Source organism: Vicia villosa, linkage group LG5, assembly GCF_029867415.1.
Source record: "Vicia villosa cultivar HV-30 ecotype Madison, WI linkage group LG5, Vvil1.0, whole genome shotgun sequence".
Lineage (NCBI taxonomy): Eukaryota > Viridiplantae > Streptophyta > Magnoliopsida > Fabales > Fabaceae > Vicia > Vicia villosa.
This window is the reverse complement of record NC_081184.1, coordinates 41,498,726-41,521,559: the sequence shown is the minus strand read 5'-3', so window position 1 is coordinate 41,521,559 and position 22,834 is coordinate 41,498,726. Positions and strand designations below refer to the sequence as shown.

The window sequence follows — 22,834 nt, the reverse complement described above, 5'->3', positions numbered from 1 at the left end:
GACCGTTCAAGACAGTCACCAAGTCTCATGGCCATCGAGAGGCCGTTCGACATGTACCAACGAAGTTGTCCCTCGTGGGAAGGTTCTCTATGCGGAACACAACCTATCTAAGGACGATATCGGATGAAGAGAAATCCCTACAAGCTAGGGATGAAATATGTATAGATGGGAATCCAAACCCTATAAGTTAGAGGGTGCGCGGAAACAAGCACGGGTTGACCGTTCAAGACAGTTACCAACTCTCATGGCCATCGAGAGGCCAATCAACGTGCGTAGACGAAGATGTCCTTCGTATGAGGGATGTGATTTTTAGAAACAGAATCCCTATAGGCTAGGGAATGCGTATATGTAAGCACGGGGTGACCGTTCAAGATAGTCACTGAATCGCATGGCCATCGAGAGGCCAATTGACGTATGCTAACAAAGATGTCCTTCATACGAAGGATGCGATTTGAGAAATATAATCCCTACAGGCTAGGGAACGCGTAGGAGTACCTGCAAAAAATTAGAATGCAAGGCATTCGCAGTATATAAATTCCACATATATAATAAGCACGTAAGCACATAAGTCCTAGGTTCATAGGTTCGACGTAACGGCTTAGGGTGCCTACCCTTCCCATTGGTATGTCCTAGAAGGTCTCATGGGGTTGTTCGTAGCCGCCGAGACTTTTTGTCTCTTTGGATTTTAGAACAACTCATTTATCCATGAGGTTCGAGTTTTAGGGGTAGGTTCCCAGAGAGATCAGCCAAATACCAAGTCCAACCCTCAACAAGGTCAAGCCTCGTATCAGACATTTCCGGATATTCAACCCACTTTGAGTGGAATTATAATAAGACTCGTAGGCGATGTATTTCCCCTCGTGTCTTAAATATAATTCCCACGCTTAGGTTTAACAACAATTTATAATCCCAGAAAATACAGTAAAACAAGTAATTAAATAAACATTTAAAAATTACTGCAAGCTGCTCTTGTAAATTGCAGAACACTAACTGCACATCGCCATCTTAGATCAAACTTTAAATGAAGTGGTGCTTTATATTAATATGTCTTGTTCGACTATGGAAAATAGGATTCTTCGCCATGGCTATTGCTGATTTATTGTCACAGTGAAGCAGCAGACTTTCTTCTATCTTTTCTCCGATATCTTCAAGTATTCTTCTCAACCACAATGATTGTTGTGTAGCCAAACTAGCTGCAAAATATTATGCTTCAGCTGAAGAATGCGCTACAGTGTCTTGTTTCTTGGAACACCAAGAAATTACTCTGAAACCCAGGCTGAACACATAACCATAAGTGCTTTTCATGTCATCAACACCTCTAGCCCAATCACTGTCACAGTAGCCCTTAACTTCGAGTTTAAAATTCTTTTCAAACTTGATTCCATGCTCCATGGTTCCCATGACATACCTTAGAACTCTTTTTGCTGCTCCAAGGTGTAAATGACTTGGTTTACTCATGAACCTTGAGAGTAAACTAGCTTCAAACATTAAATCGGGTCGTGTAGCTGTTAGATAAAACACACTTCCAACCAAACTTCTATTCATCCGTGCATCTACTAATCTTCCACCATCTTCCTTCTTTAATTTTTCATTCACCACTAAAGGAATATCAACAGGTTTGCAGCCATTCATGCCAAGCTTTTTCAAAATATTTTCAGCATATCTCCTTTGACAAATAAAAACTCCATATTCATCTTGGTAAACCTCAATACCAAGAAAATGATGCAGCAAGCCAAGATCACTCATCTCATATTTTTTCATCATTTCTATTTTAGAATTTTCAACCATTTTCTTGTTGTTACCCGTATACACCAAATAATCAACATAAAGGGCAACAAGAAGGATATCATCTTTACCTTGATGCTTCACATACAAGGTATGCTCACTCTGACGTCTTTGAAATCCTTGTTGAATGATGTAATTGTCAATTCCACTATACCACGCTCTAGGGGTTTGTTTCAACCCATATAGAGCTTTCTTCAAATTGTAAACTTTTTCTTCTTGGCCTTTAGTCACAAAGCTTTGAGGTTGCTGCACATATACCTCTTCTTTTAATTCTCCATTCAGGGAAGCTGACTTCACATCAAGTGGGTACTGGTTTCACCCTTTCTGAGCTGCTAATGCAATAACTGTTTGTACAGTATCCAATCTTGCAACTGGGGCAAAAGTTTCACTATAGTCAATTCCAGGCTGTTGTGCATAGCCTTTTACTACCAATCTAGCCTTGGCTCTTTGAATTGACCCATCTGGATTATGCTTCAATTTGTACACCCATTTTACTCCAATAGCTTCTTTGTCATTTGGCTTTTCAACTAATTGCAGTGTTTTGTTTTTCTCAATGGCATTTATCTCTTCTTGCATCGCATTCCTCCAAACATCTTCTTTGATTGCTTAGTCAAAAGTTTCTGGTTCCACAACACAATAGTTGCATCTTGCATAAATATCACTCAAATCCTTCAATTTTATTGGAGTTGAGCTGGGAGATGATGAACTTGAATTTGGTAAACTTGGAGAGGATGAGGAACTTAGTGTACATGGGGCTGGTTGCTCATTCTCAGCTGTTGAATTTTGTTGTTGTAATATGATTGCAAGGACTGTTTTCTCCTTCATTTTGTCTTCTTCCCAATTCCAAGAAGCGTTCTCATCAAATACAACATCCCGGCTAATGATCACCTTGTTTGTCTTCAAGTTGTAAAGTTTATAGCCCTTTGACATGGAACTATAGCCAATAAAGACACATCTTTCACTTGTTTCTTCCAGCTTTGTCCTCTTTTATTTAGGAATTTAAGCATAGAAAACACATCCAAAAATTCTAAGATGGTTCACCGACGATGTTCTTCCACTCCAGGCTTCAAATGGAGTCTTTTTCCACACGACCTTTGTAGGACACCTGTTCATCAAATACACAGCAGTGTTAACAACCTCGGGCCAAAAGGTTTTAGGCAAACGATTCTCAAGTAGCATAGATTTCGCCATCTCCATCACTTTTTGGTTCTTTCTTTCAGATACACCATTTTGCTGAGGTGTATAGCCAACAGTGAGCTGTCTTTCAACACCTTCATCTTCACAAAATTTGTGAAATTCATTTGAGGTGTACTCCTTCCCTCGATCACTTCTCAGCATCTTTATAAATCTGCCACTTTGTTTTTCAACTAACGCTTTGAATTTCTTAAAGATTACAAACGCTTCATATTTTTGTCTCATGAAATATACCCAAGTCATGCGGGTAAAGTTGTTAATAAACAAGATAAAGTACCTATTTTTGCCATGATACAAAGTATTCATAGGGCCACACATATCTCTGTGTACAAGTTCCAACACTTGTTTGGCTCTCCATGCACCTTCCTTTGGAAATGGTTGCTGGTGGTGTTTCCCAAGGACACATCTTTCACACCCACCAGATTTTTCTTCGATTCTTGGCAGCCCATACACCATCTTCTTTTGATAGAGTAACTTGAGACTTTTGTAATTCAAATGCCCAAGTCTCCTGTTCCATAAAGACGAGTCATTCTCTTCTATGGCCATCAAGCTTACATTTTTCTCATAGTAGAAAGATAGTGGAAAGCTCCTGTTGCTCGTCATCTTCACAACGGCAACACTTCTTCTTTCTGAGTCAAAAGTTCTGCACACTCTATTCTCAAAGTTTAAATAATAGTCGTGCTCCAGAAGTTGTCCAATGCTAAGCAAATTTTCGTCTAATTCTGGCACATAAAGCGTGTCATGTATGAGTTTGCATCCTTGATTCGTGGTGACTCCAATGCTTCCTTTCCCTTTCACTTCAACATGTTCTCCATTGCCTAATTTAACTTTTGACCGAATGAAGAATCAATGTTTATAAATGCTTCCTTCTGTCCGGTCATATGGTTGCTACAGCCGCTGTCCAAATACCAAACATTTTTACCTTCTTCATGAAATGCTTTTTGACAAGCAAAAAACAAATTTCCTTCATCAGATTCTCCTTTTGCGTGTAGCAACCTGCCCTAAAAATTAAAGACTTTTAGAGTCGCCACCTATTCTGAAAGGCGAATAAGAAACCCTACGCAGTATAGAGATCGGGGTAAGATTATTATAATCAGGTCGAGGGAAGGTGTTAGGCACCCTCAACCTTTTCCTATGGCTTTGAATCTAACGTAACAGTTTTATGGCTAAATTTATTAGGGTTTAATAGCTAAAGAAGTGAATAGGGGAAAAAGTGAGATTTTGGGGAAGGGGACTCGCCTTGGTTATCCAAGTGCCTACGTATCTCCTTATGGAGAATCAAAGTCAACGTAGTTCGGGCACAGGGTTGTACGCCTTTGAATTTGATGTGATATGGTTTTAAGGCTTTTTGAATGGCCTGTCGTAGTTTTAGAAGTTGTGATTTGAAAGGCATTTTGAGTTGCCTGACTAAAAAGGATGAAAATCCCTAGTGTCGTGGTTTAGTGTATTTTGAATGTATGGGCGTACAACCCTGATTTAATATGTCACCGGTAGATGCGATGATCAATAGATTTGATCATTATAGCTAACGGATTATGGGGTATTGCTGATTACTCTGACCGATAGATTCGATCGTCGCGGGTAGCAAATTGAATGTATTTTATTTTTGTAATTAAATCTCATGTTTTATTGTTTTATCTCTCGTCTAATGCGACTAATAGCTTTAGTCGGGTCGAGGAGAGAATTATTCAAGAATTAATTAAATTAATATCAGATTAAATTTATTTGCCCCAACGGTAATGGGATTGGATAAACCCTAATATACCCTTTCTAGGGTTTTTGTGATTTAACAATAATTAAAATTAATGGTTTAAACCGATTAAATAAATTAAATTTGAATAGTCGAACAATCGAGAAAATAATCCTAAACCTAATTCTAATTTAAATATATTATTAATTTAATTTTAAACTAAATTATATACATACAAAATATTGAATTCAATTATATAATCATATTATTAAAAAGAATGATAAAACCTGGGTGGGATCCCGTGCAGCACGCCTATGAGGCTCCATGGTGGATCTGCACCTTCTTACCCTTCAGATCTTGATCGTAGTAAATCCAAGGGCCAAAGGCTGAGGTTGTATCGTGAGCTGGACGAGAACGCGTGCGCTGGATTCATGTATGATCATAAGGAAACAAGTTTAAGAAAATAATAAAAACAATTACATGACCTGGGGATCGAGCCCATGCCTTCTGGATTGCAAGCAATACGCCAGTGCCAACTGTGCTGTATTTCCACGCTGAATAAAAGTTAAATGCAGTTTTATATGTATAAAACGAAACCGTTTTAAAGAAATAAAAAGAACATTTCGCGCCCAGCCCCATCTTCCCCTTCGTGAAATTTTCAGAAAACCACAGACCCCTATGGCAACGTTTTTCAAATGTGGTCATATCACCTGAACATCATAAAACGTCAAATACGGTCTGTAAATTAAATTGAAGGGCATGGATCAACTCAGTTTGATCCCCTGAGCAAGATAATAGCCTTGATTTCGTCCAATTTAACTTGTATCAAATAATCCCAATTTAGAGCTTGGATAACCTAGCCATAGTGGATTCTTGGATCTGCAACCAAACTTCAATAAATCTATATGGAAAGCTTCGGGATAACAATCAGAACACAAATATGCAAACGAAATATATTAATCACTCGTGAACCGTGGAAATCGAAGCTTTCTTTTAAAAGCTCAAACAGAATTCCTGTAGGTGGAGGTTCTTGACGCTGCAGGCTTCGATGATAGTTGCAATCGCTCTATAGAGGTCCCAGGAGTGTTTTTTAGTCTCGAATTCGGCTTGAGAACCTTTGTATCCTCCCCAACGATTTTGACTTTTTCCTTGAGTTTTTGAAGTTTTTGTCCGTATGTTCTTTGGCTGCCAAACCTTATCAAATCCCCCCTCCACAATTTTAATCCTAGTATATATATATATATATCTGATTTATAAGAGAGCGGGTTTGACAATAGAAATGTCAAACCCCATGACTCTTAATTTTGAACCTTGATGGATTAACGGACGTAAATTTGATCGGGCAAATTTTGGGGTATGACACTGCGTACGAAGCATGTTGCTGATTTGCAAGACGACAATCCTTTTGAAGGTGCCAGAATCTCTTGTAATTGTGGCATTGCGTTCTCACCTTCGAGTCTCCTTCGAACTCTTGTTGTAGGATACTCCGGGCTTCTTTTGATGTTTTAGCTCTCATAATCCATGGGAAAATGGATAGAGAGACTCCTCTTTGAATCATCCCAAGAAATCCATCATCTGTGATCTTCTTCTTCTTCAACTCTTCAAGTCGTTGGCTTGATTCTTCAGCCTTTTCTTTTGATTTTTCAGCCTCTGTTGGTGCCGGTTCTTCATACCCGTTTTTGACATACTCTAGAACATCCAAAGATGTGAATAGAGTCTCCATTTTAACAGCCCAAAAATCATAGTTCTCTCATTCAAATAGAGGAACTCTGACATTGCTGTAAGTTGCGGAAGGGTTGTTTGTGGAAGCCATAACTTTTGTTGTTTTTGCTGCAGCTGGAAGGATCTGCAGCTCTGATACCACTCTGTTGGTGGTATTCTAGAGGTGGTATGTTATAAATTATAGTGTTGCAGGATTCTGCAGAGGAAAACTGGTTTTAGTCACTTTCTGCACTATACTTCTACTGGTGGATGACCATTGAAAAAACTGCTAATTTTATTTAATTCACCACCCACTGCTATATCTTTCTTAGCATTACAAAGTCTTTATATAGGCTTGAATCAAAACTGACATAGAAGACAATAAGATGATAATTAAGATGAGGACTCTTTGGTTCTCTCAATCTTAATGATACAACTCTAACATAACTCTAAATAAAGACAATCATTATAATGCGATGGTTACACTTCTTTCATAATGCTTACTAATAGTGGTGGTTACAACACATTAATTTTAACAAGACCATTGCGTTAAAGAGTGTTCGTCTAAACCATCTCTTATTAGAGAATTTTTATTCAATAATTTTTCTTTTACAAAAATTAAATTAAATTACGTTGCACTTAATTAATAAAATTAAATAAATTTAAGTTCAACTTAAATTTTCCTTTATTTGAATCTCATTTAAATAACAATACACTAACTAATTAAATTTAGATGGGGATTTGATAGAAGCTAAAACCAGGTATTCAAGGTTGAGGTCAACTAATAAGGAGCTCTGAGATTTCTGGTTTTGCAGGTTTCATTGAAGAGTGCAACCTGGTGGATGTTCATAGTAAAGAAAAAAGATTCAGCTAGTTCGGCGGGAAGGGGAGAGCCATGAGCAGTTTAGATCGGTTCCTTGTATCTGAAACAATGATAAAAATCTGGATATTGTGGGGCAAATGATAGGTAACAGGGACATCTCCGATCACTGTCCAATTTGGCTCATGGTTGATGGTTCGAATTAGGGTCCTAAACCTAATCGTTTCAACAACGAATGGTTCGGTAACAAGGTTTTTTTAGATTTCGTGGAAAAGGAATGGAAGGGTATTGAAGTATCAGGAAGAGGAGATTTCATCCTTAAAGATAAATTAAGGATTTTGAAGAGTAAACTCATTTTGTGGAACAAGACGGTTTTTGGAAAGAGGGATTTGGATATTGATTAGATGTGAAAGTTATTAATGAGGCAGATGATCTTCTTGCTTCTTGCAGGGAAGACGATGATGAAGAAGTTCTGGCCATTCGTAGTGAAGCGGTTAGACGAATGTGGCTCGATTTGAAGATCAAAGAGAACATGATCCTTCAAAAGTCAAGAATGAAATGGGACAATGAAGGAGATTGTAACAGCGATTATTTTCATAAAATTATGAAGGATCAGAGACGTAGGAATTACATAGGAGCGCTTATATCCCCTAATGGCAGACTGGATTCAGTGGTGGAAGTCAAGGAAGAGGTTAGGAGATTTTTTTCAGAATCGTTCAAGGAAGAAGAAGATAGTCGCCCTGTTCTAGAAGGTATCAACTTCAAATCTATATCTCAGGAGGAATCAAATTCCTTGAAGCTTCCTTTTTCTGAATCTGAAATCAAAGAAGCAGTGTGGGGTTGCGATAGTTCCAAGAGTCCGGGACTGGACGGATATAATTTTTTCTTCATCAAAAACTGTTGGGCTTTTTTAAAAGAAGATTTTATCTGTTTCATCAACGATTTTCACGAATACGCGGTTTTATCCAAAGAGATCACATCATCTTTTCTTACTTTGATTCCTAAGAAGAACATTCCTCTTGGATTAGAAGACTACCACCCTATTTGCTTAGTCGGGTGTCTTTACAAGGTTATTTCAAAACTGCTATCTGCAAGACTCAAAAGGGTTATTGGCAAGATTGTGTCTACTACTCAAACAACTTTTGTTCCCGGAAGGCAGCTGATGGACGGTGCTATCATTGCAAACGAATTTGTGGATTTTACTACAAAGGAGAGGAAGGAATGTATGTTGTTTAAGGTCGATTTCGAGAAGGCATACGATAAAGTTAGCTGGCAATTTCTTAGATATATGTTGAAAAAGATGGGATTCGGTGATAAATGGTTGCGATGGATGGAGGCAACTATTTTCTCGAGTTATATGTCCGTGCTCTTGAACGCGAGTCCTACAAAATAATTTGCCGTTGAGAGAGGTCTTCGTCAAGGAGATCCCATTTCCCCCTTTCTCTTTGTTATAGTGGTTGAAGCGCTGGCTGGTTTGCTCGGTCGATATTTTACAATTTGTCGACGACACTTTGCTGATAGGTAATGGAGGATGGCAACATGTTTGGTCTCTAAAGACGATTCTAAGAGGACTCGAATTGATATCGTGGCTAGGAGTTAATTTTCACAAAAGTAAACTGATTGGTGTGAACATGAATCCACACTTTCTGTTAGCTGCAACCAATTTCCTCTATTGAAGAATAGAAGAGAAAGAGTTTACTTTCCTCGGATTACCGATAGGGTCGAATCCAAGGAGAATCCCATCTTGGATTCCTTTGGTGAAAAAGATAAAAGGCCGACTTTGCTGTTAGAAAGGAAGAATATTATCTTTAGGTGGTAGAATCACTCTAATTAAATCTGTTCTGAGTAGTCTGGCTATATTTCACCTATCTTTTTAAAGGGCTCCAAAGAAGGTTTGCCAAGAAATTAACGCTATTCAAAGTCACTTTCTGTGGGGCAGAAACGTGGGGAAGAAGAAAGTCCATTGGATAGGATGGAAGTTTTTGTGCTTACCAATGAAAGAAGGGGGTTTAGGGCTGAAAAACATCGAGGACTTTAATACGGTGTTGTTGTTAAAGTGGAAATAGAGGATTCTTGAAGGGGAAGAAGCGAAATGGAGGGAAGTTTTGTCTGCAAGATATGGGAATATTCAGCTGCTTGTTCAAATCGGTACCGTGTCTTGTCGTAAAAAATCTAAATCTATTTCGTGGAAAGACATAATTAACTTGGAGAATCGGTATTTCTGAGAGGATTTCTTGAGCAGATGCCATTTTTCAATGGGAAATGGTAATAGTATTTCTTTCCGGAAAGCGGCGTGGATCAAAGACGAAACTCTGAAATTTATTTTTCCAGATCTTTATGCTTTGAGCACGATGAAAGGTTGCAGTGTGGCTGAGGCAGGGAGTATAATCCATAACAGGTGGACTTGGGGGGAATTTGGAATACCAGCTTCTCATGACCCAGGCGTGATTAGTGACAAGGCAGCTTTGAGTTTATTTCCACAGGATGTTAGCATGAGGAGTGATGTGCAGGATCTTATAGTATGGAACAATAATATGATTGAGGGATACACAATATAGAGTGGTTACAAGGTCCTTCATGTTCCGTCGGTGCCAAACGAAAGGGTGCTGGAAGCGGTTCATCATCAAGTTTTTGATTATATTTGGAAGACATCGATTCCGTTTAGAATCAACGCAATCGGCTGGAGGTACTTTTGGAACAGGTTACCGACAAAAGATTTGCTTTGTGTTAGAGGTATTGTGACAACTTTTTCAGAGTTGTCTTGTTATTTCTGTTCTGAAACGGACGAATCTATACATCATATTCTGATTTCTTGTTCGATCGCGAAACGGGTATGGGGTGAAGTAGGAATTTGGTTTGGCATTCAAGTGGAGCAAGGTTTATCGATACGCAACAACTACGCTTTAGTCTGGCTATATTTCACCTATCTTTTTTCAGGGCTCCAAAGAAGGTTTGCCAAGAAATTAACGCTATTCAAAGTCACTTTCTGTGGGGCAGAAACGTGGGGAAGAAGAAAGTCCATTGGATAGGATGGAAGTTTTTGTGCTTACCAATGAAAGAAGGGGGTTTAGGGCTGAAAAACATCGAGGACTTTAATACGGTGTTGTTGTTAAAGTGGAAATGGAGGATTCTTGAAGGGGAAGAAGCGAAATGGAGGGAAGTTTTGTCTGCAAGATATGGGAATATTCAGCTGCTTGTTCAAATCGGTACCGTGTCTTGTCGTAAAAAATCTAAATCTATTTCGTGGAAAGACATAATTAACTTGGAGAATCGGTATTTTTGAGAGGATTTCTTGAGCAGATGCCATTTTTCAATGGGAAATGGTAATAGTATTTCTTTCCGGAAAGCGGCGTGGATCAAAGACGAAACTCTGAAATTTATTTTTCCAGATCTTTATGCTTTGAGCACGATGAAAGGTTGCAGTGTGGCTGAGGCAGGGAGTATAATCCATAACAGGTGGACTTGGGGGGAATTTGGAATACCAGCTTCTCATGACCCAGGCGTGATTAGTGACAAGGCAGCTTTGAGTTTATTTCCACAGGATGTTAGCATGAGGAGTGATGTGCAGGATCTTATAGTATGGAACAATAATATGATTGAGGGATACACAATATAGAGTGGTTACAAGGTCCTTCATGTTCCGTCGGTGCCAAACGAAAGGGTGCTGGAAGCGGTTCATCATCAAGTTTTTGATTATATTTGGAAGACATCGATTCCGTTTAGAATCAACGCAATCGGCTGGAGGTACTTTTGGAACAGGTTACCGACAAAAGATTTGCTTTGTGTTAGAGGTATTGTGACAACTTTTTCAGAGTTGTCTTGTTATTTCTGTTCTGAAACGGACGAATCTATACATCATATTCTGATTTCTTGTTCGATCGCGAAACGGGTATGGGGTGAAGTAGGAATTTGGTTTGGCATTCAAGTGGAGCAAGGTTTATCGATACGCAACAACTACGCTTTAGTCTGGCTATATTTCACCTATCTTTTTTCAGGGCTCCAAAGAAGGTTTGCCAAGAAATTAACGCTATTCAAAGTCACTTTCTGTGGGGCAGAAACGTGGGGAAGAAGAAAGTCCATTGGATAGGATGGAAGTTTTTGTGCTTACCAATGAAAGAAGGGGGTTTAGGGCTGAAAAACATCGAGGACTTTAATACGGTGTTGTTGTTAAAGTGGAAATGGAGGATTCTTGAAGGGGAAGAAGCGAAATGGAGGGAAGTTTTGTCTGCAAGATATGGGAATATTCAGCTGCTTGTTCAAATCGGTACCGTGTCTTGTCGTAAAAAATCTAAATCTATTTCGTGGAAAGACATAATTAACTTGGAGAATCGGTATTTTTGAGAGGATTTCTTGAGCAGATGCCATTTTTCAATGGGAAATGGTAATAGTATTTCTTTCCGGAAAGCGGCGTGGATCAAAGACGAAACTCTGAAATTTATTTTTCCAGATCTTTATGCTTTGAGCACGATGAAAGGTTGCAGTGTGGCTGAGGCAGGGAGTATAATCCATAACAGGTGGACTTGGGGGGAATTTGGAATACCAGCTTCTCATGACCCAGGCGTGATTAGTGACAAGGCAGCTTTGAGTTTATTTCCACAGGATGTTAGCATGAGGAGTGATGTGCAGGATCTTATAGTATGGAACAATAATATGATTGAGGGATACACAATATAGAGTGGTTACAAGGTCCTTCATGTTCCGTCGGTGCCAAACGAAAGGGTGCTGGAAGCGGTTCATCATCAAGTTTTTGATTATATTTGGAAGACATCGATTCCGTTTAGAATCAACGCAATCGGCTGGAGGTACTTTTGGAACAGGTTACCGACAAAAGATTTGCTTTGTGTTAGAGGTATTGTGACAACTTTGTCAGAGTTGTCTTGTTATTTCTGTTCTGAAACGGACGAATCTATACATCATATTCTGATTTCTTGTTCGATCGCGAAACGGGTATGGGGTGAAGTAGGAATTTGGTTTGGCATTCAAGTGGAGCAAGGTTTATCGATACGCAACAACTACGCTTTAGTCTGGCTATATTTCACCTATCTTTTTTCAGGGCTCCAAAGAAGGTTTGCCAAGAAATTAACGCTATTCAAAGTCACTTTCTGTGGGGCAGAAACGTGGGGAAGAAGAAAGTCCATTGGATAGGATGGAAGTTTTTGTGCTTACCAATGAAAGAAGGGGGTTTAGGGCTGAAAAACATCGAGGACTTTAATACGGTGTTGTTGTTAAAGTGGAAATGGAGGATTCTTGAAGGGGAAGAAGCGAAATGGAGGGAAGTTTTGTCTGCAAGATATGGGAATATTCAGCTGCTTGTTCAAATCGGTACCGTGTCTTGTCGTAAAAAATCTAAATCTATTTCGTGGAAAGACATAATTAACTTGGAGAATCGGTATTTTTGAGAGGATTTCTTGAGCAGATGCCATTTTTCAATGGGAAATGGTAATAGTATTTCTTTCCGGAAAGCGGCGTGGATCAAAGACGAAACTCTGAAATTTATTTTTCCAGATCTTTATGCTTTGAGCACGATGAAAGGTTGCAGTGTGGCTGAGGCAGGGAGTATAATCCATAACAGGTGGACTTGGGGGGAATTTGGAATACCAGCTTCTCATGACCCAGGCGTGATTAGTGACAAGGCAGCTTTGAGTTTATTTCCACAGGATGTTAGCATGAGGAGTGATGTGCAGGATCTTATAGTATGGAACAATAATATGATTGAGGGATACACAATATAGAGTGGTTACAAGGTCCTTCATGTTCCGTCGGTGCCAAACGAAAGGGTGCTGGAAGCGGTTCATCATCAAGTTTTTGATTATATTTGGAAGACATCGATTCCGTTTAGAATCAACGCAATCGGCTGGAGGTACTTTTGGAACAGGTTACCGACAAAAGATTTGCTTTGTGTTAGAGGTATTGTGACAACTTTGTCAGAGTTGTCTTGTTATTTCTGTTCTGAAACGGACGAATCTATACATCATATTCTGATTTCTTGTTCGATCGCGAAACGGGTATGGGGTGAAGTAGGAATTTGGTTTGGCATTCAAGTGGAGCAAGGTTTATCGATACGCAACAACTACGCTTTAGTCTGGCTATATTTCACCTATCTTTTTTCAGGGCTCCAAAGAAGGTTTGCCAAGAAATTAACGCTATTCAAAGTCACTTTCTGTGGGGCAGAAACGTGGGGAAGAAGAAAGTCCATTGGATAGGATGGAAGTTTTTGTGCTTACCAATGAAAGAAGGGGGTTTAGGGCTGAAAAACATCGAGGACTTTAATACGGTGTTGTTGTTAAAGTGGAAATGGAGGATTCTTGAAGGGGAAGAAGCGAAATGGAGGGAAGTTTTGTCTGCAAGATATGGGAATATTCAGCTGCTTGTTCAAATCGGTACCGTGTCTTGTCGTAAAAAATCTAAATCTATTTCGTGGAAAGACATAATTAACTTGGAGAATCGGTATTTTTGAGAGGATTTCTTGAGCAGATGCCATTTTTCAATGGGAAATGGTAATAGTATTTCTTTCCGGAAAGCGGCGTGGATCAAAGACGAAACTCTGAAATTTATTTTTCCAGATCTTTATGCTTTGAGCACGATGAAAGGTTGCAGTGTGGCTGAGGCAGGGAGTATAATCCATAACAGGTGGACTTGGGGGGGAATTGGAATACCAGCTTCTCATGACCCAGGCGTGATTAGTGACAAGGCAGCTTTGAGTTTATTTCCACAGGATGTTAGCATGAGGAGTGATGTGCAGGATCTTATAGTATGGAACAATAATATGATTGAGGGATACACAATATAGAGTGGTTACAAGGTCCTTCATGTTCCGTCGGTGCCAAACGAAAGGGTGCTGGAAGCGGTTCATCATCAAGTTTTTGATTATATTTGGAAGACATCGATTCTGTTTAGAATCAACGCAATCGGCTGGAGGTACTTTTGGAACAGGTTACCGACAAAAGATTTGCTTTGTGTTAGAGGTATTGTGACAACTTTGTCAGAGTTGTCTTGTTATTTCTGTTCTGAAACGGACGAATCTATACATCATATTCTGATTTCTTGTTCGATCGCGAAACGGGTATGGGGTGAAGTAGGAATTTGGTTTGGCATTCAAGTGGAGCAAGGTTTATCGATACGCAACAACTACGCTTTCTAGTTAGATTTTTTCAGAAGTAAGAAAGTGAGAAATGGCAAGGAAGGCTTTATTTGGTTGGTGGTTTGTTGGAGCATTTGGACTACTCGTAATGCGGCGATATTTAAGAGCGAATCTTGTATTTTGTTAGATTTGGTTTGGAACATCAAGATTTTGGCTTGGAAATAGTCTATGGTGGGAGATATTATATTACTCATACCAATAGTAACTTTTATAATTTTTGCAAAGATCCTTTGCATTTTTTAGTTTAAGTTCCTATTGGATTGTAATTTTATTTTTGGCCATTTTTATCATTTCGTATCTGGATTGGAGTACCCCTAGTACTCCTATCAATATATCCTAGCTAAAAAAAAAACTAATTAAATTTAGTTCAACTTAATTAACTTTGTTTGCTCATGCAACTCCTCTATTCGTGTGGTCCCATTGAGTTCCACTAGCATGGCCACAATGTTAAGCACTTAATTACTACTGCATATATATTATGAGTTGTGCTATTTCTACTTTAAAAAGATATACTACACCGTAATTGTTAGCTTCAATTTGCTTGACACAAATTCCAATATCCCTTAAAATAGTAAATAAAATAAAAAAAATGTATCCAATACCGTATACATATACGGTGTATAATTTTGGTGCTTAATTTTCACGGTTTCAGGTTTGTTTCGCCTTTTGTAAGTGTGTAAGAACTTTTGGTTCTTGTTATTTATAAAATCTTGATTATTAAAAAAAATATACGGTGTATATGTAAAAATTTGTGTAAACATATCAATTCGGAAACAGTGATCCATTTTAGCAAAAACATCAGTATCAAATCTACAGAAATCAATGGTCCGTGTGAACTATACTAGTCCCACATAATTATGAATATGGTCCTTTGTGATTTATGAAACTAGTCCTTTGTGTTATGTCTCTATTGAGCATGAAACATAAATGTATAATGAAAAACAAAAAACCAAAGATACTAGAACATGTTCAACATGCAAAATGAATTTTTCTCTCATATTTAAGAAATAAGCAATGAACTAAAATAGAAAACTACTAACAAATAACCTTAAAATATTCATGAACATTATTCAAATAATCATTAAAAAAAGCAAACAAACATTACATAAAGTTCAATTATTTTCAAAAGATCCCTAATAATCATCAAATGGATCTTTTCTTAATATTAACTTTCAAGCCATGTTTCATATGTAGAACAACAGAAACACTTGGGATTATAGGATGATCTTCCACCACATGAACATGATAATTCATCAATATTGCAGCAGCCACCATTTTCATCTCAATGAAACTTATATCCTTACCCAAACAGCTTCTTGGTCCAGCATTGAAAGCAATGAACTTGTAAGAAGGCACATGAATTATCCCTCCTTTGTTAGAAATCCATCTCTCTGGCTTAAACTCCAAGCAATCTTCTCCCCATATTTCCTCCACCCTTCCAACTGAGTATAGAGAATACACTATCATTGTATTTTCCTTAACCTTATGTCCACTAGGAAGCACATCATGTTTCAATGGAGACTTATGCTCAAAAGGCACCGGCGGATATAGCCTTAGGGTTTCACATAATGCTCCATGCAGATAAACCAACTTGCTAAGCCCTTCCACTCCTAAATCTTTCTTTGATGATAGTTTTTCTTTGATCTCTTCAAGAATCTTAGCTTCAACAACAGGGTGTGTTGCAACCAACCAGAAAAACCAAGTAAGGCCAGAACTTATAGTGTCTCTTCCAGCTGCAAGTAGATTGATTGCGGTGTCTCTCAGAAACTTGTCATCTATTAGATTTTGTCCTTCTCTCACTTCTTTCATAAGGGTGTTCAACAAGTCAGGTTTTTGTTGGTTTCGATTTTGAATATCTCTTTTGGATTTGATTTCTGAATACAACATTTCATCAAGAATTTTCTGATTCTCTATGAACTTTTTCTCCTCACCAACTTGAAGCCATTTCTGCAACTTCCACAAGAATCTTGGTTTTGCATGTCTATAGAACAATGTGTCTTCTGCTTGAGTAAAGGCTCTCTCACATGCAATTTCAGGGAGATCAATAGAAAGACAAACAGGATCAAACCCTAATACTATACAACATATATTATCAAAAGTTAACCTTTGAAAAACATCTTGCAAATCCACTTGCACCCCATTTTCACAAGCATGATCAAGAAACACTAGAAGATAACTGTAAATTTTTTTCTCAATGGTTTTTTGAATAAATACCTGAAAGCTTTCCTGCTTGAAAATTGAATGAAGTAGGGTTCTGTTGTACTTCCAAACATGGGAATCAGACCTGAAAATTCCGTCTCCGAGTACTTCGAAAATCTCTCTGAAATCATTTCCTTTCCCATAGTTTTCAAACTTTGTGCTTGTAATGTGCTGCACATTCATGGGATCAGAAGTGAAAACAATGTTCATGTTTGTTAGCCATGGTCCTTCGAAAATGAAAGTTCCTCCATTTTGTTTTAGTTTTGAGTTTATATAATCATGAATATTTGATATGTTGTATAAGAGACCAGGTAGCATTCTCATCACAGGCCATTTTGTTATAGGTGTGTTTATGTTTAGCTTCCAATAATGGATTGCAATGAAAAGAATAATTGCCAAAAGAATTTCTACAACACCAAACAAAGCCATTAGTTTGTAGGCCTATCACCTATGTTATGTAATATATGATATATATGTTACACTCACTCTTTTTTTCATATGAGATTCATTCTCAAGGCTACAAAAATTAAGCATGAATATTGGCAATGTTGTGGTATTGTGGGAAAGCTAAGAAGCTATTTATAGAGAACCATTTGTTACACAGTCTTTATTAATTATTATTTTCTACTACTCGATATATTTCAACGTTAAAGCTTTTCACTTTTTTTTCCTTCTTCCCAAAGCCTTACCATAATATCTATACAATCTTTATTTATATTATAATTTATATTATTAAATATAATACATTTTTAGACTCTTAAGAAAGCTATGACTCAATTTTCAAATCAAGTTTGAATATACAACATCATTAAAATTTGAAAAAAAATTTCATCCATTTAAGTTTTATAAGACTCGAGAAATTAGTCTCTATAATTCTATAATTATATCCAAATGATATTCAGTTTCTAAAGACATGTTTAAATGTACATATTTTTATAATTTTGTTGTAGTCCAAAAAAAAAAAAATTAGTTAAGTTTCTATAATATTTTGTCGTTATCACTTATGCTCTAAAAGAAGGTTTTAGGGCATCTAACCCTAGAAACCTACTATAAAAAAGGTTCTAGTGTTTTTAAATGTCAAATTAGAGCTACAACATGTGAGTGAACGATAAGAAATGCACGTTTAGCATTCAAATAGTGATTTTTTTTTTGGATACTACCTTGAGAAAAATTCAAGGTCACACCTTTTATTCACTTCCAGTTACTTGGATGAGGCCGATAATCAAGTATATCCTCACTGAAGAGCTACTGAAAGAAAAAAAAAAAAAAAAACTTCAAAAATCAATAAAAATCACTATTACAGAAAATATATTTAATTTCGATTGAATAATATGAGGTGTTATGTTGGTTTCAAATACGAGGTAATTAACAATCTCATAAAAAATGTGTCACTTTACTTCTTAGTTTTTTTCCACCAATAGGTAACGTGTAAAGGTCACGAGTTCGATTTCCAGAGAGATTCTTTTTAAAACTATAAATGGCGAAATCACTTTTTTATCGGTTTTGACATTTAACTGATGGGTAAAACATGGTTGAGTGTATCATATCTAATATGGATTGCTTAAATCACTAAACCCTAACTGAACATATAACTTCACAAATTGGTTAAGAAAATAAGAAAATAATTATATGAACAATTGTTATATTTTAAGAAAAACTTACGCCAATCAATGATTTTCTAGCATCATGTAACTTATTATTCATCTCACATTCTTTAATGGTTAGAATCTCTTCAATGTTTCAAGCTCTTAATTCAACACTTTCTTTTTTACTAATTCACTTTTGAAATCATAAATTTGATGCTTTGAAAATGAACATGTATGGAAGAAAATTAAACGAAAACTAAAAATATTGGAGAGATTTTAACCATAAAAGAACGTGAGATGAAACGATAAGTTGCAAAATGTTAGAAAAACATTAATTAGTGTAAGATATGTTTCGAATGCAACAGAATTTTCATATTATTATTTCCAAGATTATTTTAATTGGTTATATGTTTAACGAGAGATAGTGAAACAAACAATCGACAATAGATATAATAAGCTCAACTGTATTTTCTGTAACTATAATGTGCTTTTGACATGTTTGACAGAATAAGATGAGAGTTGTACAAAGAATCACAAAAACATAATCTCAATATCAATCACAAATCAAACTCAAACTTGATAACAACAACTAAACTACAACATATAGCTTTTCATAACTTTGGAAAGTAGACAACCTAAACAACAACAACAACAATAACTAGAAACAACAACTTACATTAAACAACAACTCAAAAAACAATTTCTAAACAAAACTACAACAACATCAACAATAAACATATAACATCAATCCCATTTTTAAACAACAAGATTAAAACTCAAGGGTTTTGGATCTCAACAATAACAAAATAACAACGACAACAAACAACAACAAAAACAACAAAAAAATAACAAACAATGACAATAACAACAACAAAAACAACAACAAAAACAACGACAACATTAATGTAATACGGGTAATGATGTTTGACGTACCAGGTCTGTGAAGAAGAAGTGAAAGAAAATATTTGGGTCTTTCGTTCTTGTAAGCATCGAACGAGAGCCCTAAATAGATACTATCTTCGTATTGAATATGCTATGTGTTTAGGGCTCTTTATTAGGGTTTTGTGTGTGTTGTTTTGGTTTTAGAAAAATGAAACTGAAAGCTACAAGCTAAACTATATTTATCAGAGTAAACAATTTCACCTCGGTTGAATAATATAACCGAGGTGAAAAGACTTATGTGGAACCTTGTTTTTTATGTTGACAACTAATGTCTTTAAACAAGTCGAGCATAAAAGATTACAAGAATATAAATGCAAACCTAAGTATTAGGATTTGATGGACTTGACTATCCCATGATGGCAATCAAATGGAATTAATATAATTTAAGCCTCATCTCAAATAAAACTCAAGATTGAAATATTAGAAAAACTCTGATTAATTATTTAATGAATTCACTTTTTGCTCATCTCAATAAATTATTCATCTAACTCAAAAGATGAGTATTTTAGTGTTTTACAGTAAAGGGGTACAGATAATGGTAAATATGGGCAAAGAAAAGTGGCAAGTCTAACATAAGGCCCAACATACATCAAGAAGGCTGAACAACGTAAGTCCAGTCGATTGGCGCGTTATGTCAACCGATTAGAAGAGCTTGGTACTCAGATATTTAAATCAAATCCAAGCTTAAGCAAATCAAATCCCATCATTGATGAAGATCTTACCAAATCCTTAAAAATCTTGCTAACTAATAGATTTGATCGTTTATCGAATCAATTAGCACACTTAATATGGAAATATTTTGATTTGATTTTCAATCACTATAATCTATATTGAATGCTTGCTAGGAATACACGATCAAATCTTCAGATTGCACGCTATAAATAGGTATGCTCCCCTCTTTATTTCCTGCATCTCATTCATACTTTCTTACTTTTTTCTTGTGTGAGTTCCTTTGTCGTAAATTCCATCATGGCCCCCTCAAACCAAAAATCTAAAGAAACACCAAAAATAAATCATTTAACTGCGAGTTAATAAAATGCTAAGCAAGAAGAAAAGATGGCAAATCTAGCCAAGAAAATAATCCAACATTGGTACTTGGAATCTAGTCTTTTGAAAATCCACGAGCTTTATCACAAAATTTGTCAAGCTTCCCTCAAAGATCTCTTCAACCAAATACCAGATAGGACCTTCCCAAATGTTGGCTAAAAACGTGTGATGTCACATGCATGTTTACAAGTATATTTTAAGTAGCAAGTGATAGAAATGTAATGATGCCGAACCCACAAGGAGTGGAAAATAAATTAGGTTAATTTTGTAAAGACTATCTTTATAAGTGAGTATAAGAAAGATAAAAAATAGTTTATGGTTGTCACAAGTTCAAGTCAATAACAAACAATATCAAATATAGTTTAAGGAAAGTAAGTTAGTTCAATAATCGAGACCATGTTGGGCAATGATACATTAATATAAATTGTAATTTATGTGTAGATGATGTGTTATGTCGTGCCATGAAAGGTCAGAACGTGATATTATGGTGTATCTTTACAACATCATAAACATATACATTAAAGCACTGAGACAAATCTCTAAGTCTTGCTTGTAACCTTAATGCATATTTGGTTTTATTCTGAATATCCTCTATTATTGTACCTCCTTATCTCTAAAGTAGCTAATCTAGTGAATCTATTTATCCTACTATTTTCAATAATTTTTATCATGAAATCAACGTGTTGATGGATCTCTCACAATAACAAGCTTATATCTTTTCCCAAGTTGATCAGGAAAAGGAGCAGATTTTAACACATGATAAAATAAAGCATTAAAAAAATATTATTTAACATAGAAGACTACTATATATTAACTTCACATTGCTCAAAATAAGAGGGTTTAGCTCATGGTGAGTTTAGTACCTGCAATAATATTGAATCCTAAGCTAAACATTCTTAAACACATGGTGGAAAAGAAATCACAATCTAAGAGTAACTTCTTTGTTTTCCTGCAATGGTTAGTCACCAAGAGAAGACTTTTGACACGCTAGATACGGGTATGATACACTTGAGGTGATGAGAAAAAGAATCTTCACTCTTTTCATTTTACTTCCTTCACCGGTTTTCTCTAGGTGTTTCTATCTCTAAAAATAAAGAACTCTTTCATTTTCTTCAAAAGATCCTTTTTATAGTCACATATAACTATAGGGTTTTATCCTTATCTTGGATCATGGGCTTGCGGATATTTGTGAATTCTGGCACAAGGAAATTAAAAATATTACCTCCATTTCTTCCTATTCATACTAGTGTAAAATCTAAGACAACATGTCGAAGGGCAAGGTGTAATGTGGCAGACTAGAGGCACAAGAAATTAGCCAGTGTTGTCCTTTATAGCAGCGAGGCGTTTTAGTGGGTGCACTATGGTTCACAACTTTGTCTTCTAGCGCCTCGCTCTTATCCCTTTGTAGAATCAATTCAATTATTCTTCAATATGCAGATTATTGCCACATGTGCCTAGGAATGCGATTGATGTTTCTCTTTAGTCTCAACTACCTCCAGATTTCCACTTTCAATTGGGTATCAGTTGCTAATCTAGACTGTGATGCCAGACCTCATAAGAAGTTAACTCTACACAAACAACAAACACATAAAAACTAACAAAAGAGAGCACATATTGCGCTCTCTATAAATTACTCTAAAACAACAAAATGCAATCAATTAAACTACGTTTCATACCCCAAAATTTGCCCATAATATTTCCTCATATTTCAGTCCATCTGACTTTCAAATGCTCAAAGATACACAAGAAGGAAGCTAGCATGCAGTCTCCAAGTTAGGGTTTTGGTTTTCTCAAAGATAAATCAACTTCTGATGCCTCAAATGGACCCCATGACCTCTCATATGATTAAAATAATCCCTATGCCAAGTTTCAAACCTTGATTCATAAGATTGATCAATCAACTGCTCAAGTGGTCAACAGTCGACTAATTTGACCTAAAAGTCAACTATGGTCAACATACAGTCAAAACTCCTGATTTTTGGTCAACATCAACATGTTGAAGTCACATTCATCATTTGATCAAGGTTTGATCATGATTCATCAAGGAGAGCTCAGAAATCATCAAAAGTCCAAGTTGCTAATTTAGGGTTTCTAGGAGAAAGTCAACCCAACTTTGACTGATCATATCTCTCATACTTTATCAAAAATTCCCCAACCAAAGCTCATTTTCAAGTAAATTCAATTCTCTAAAACTTTGATTTTGTACCCAAGGTCAAGAAATGCTTCCGCCTAAGAGATATAAGTCAAAACATTACAGGTCCTTCTAGAAGCGCGCAAAAAGCTGTTTTTTGTCAAGGGCCATATCATCAAGATAAAATCTCCAAATGCAAAAAAGCTTCCAAAGTGGCTTGTAGAGGAAATCTTAAGCTTTCTAAAAAGTCCTAGATCATCTCCATATGATAAATATTGAATGAGTTATGGATTGCACAAGTTGGTCGATTATTGAGAATTGCATAAAGTGCTAATTGGTGAATTGCATACTTTTGAGTATTGGGCTTCAACTTTTAAATTCTCCACGTGATTTTAAGCTCATGAGAGGCCCATAACCCAAATATTATTTCTTTCTTGATTTTATTTTATTTTTATTTGTGTTTATTCATTTAAATACAAATTAAATCAAATAAACCATGAATTAATAATGAAAGGTCATATATTTGATTTGTTGAGATTTAAATCAATTGAAATCCATGTGGAGGATTAGCAAAATTCGTAAATGAGGATGAAAAGGA

General features: G+C 36.4%; 2 protein-coding genes across 2 annotated transcripts; both read right to left on the bottom strand.

The window, feature by feature from the left end:
• Positions 1–1,203: 1,203 nt before the first annotated feature.
• Positions 1,204–1,632, bottom strand: LOC131604567 (secreted RxLR effector protein 161-like). The gene has a single exon (XM_058877000.1). The coding sequence runs from the start codon at positions 1,630–1,632 to the stop codon at positions 1,204–1,206; it is 429 nt and encodes a 142-aa protein (XP_058732983.1).
• A 13,842-nt stretch (positions 1,633–15,474) lies between these two features.
• Positions 15,475–16,959, bottom strand: LOC131604565 (alkane hydroxylase MAH1-like). Its single transcript, XM_058876999.1, has one exon. It carries the CDS (start codon positions 16,957–16,959, stop codon positions 15,475–15,477), a length of 1,485 nt encoding a protein of 494 aa, XP_058732982.1.
• Positions 16,960–22,834: the final 5,875 nt, after the last annotated feature.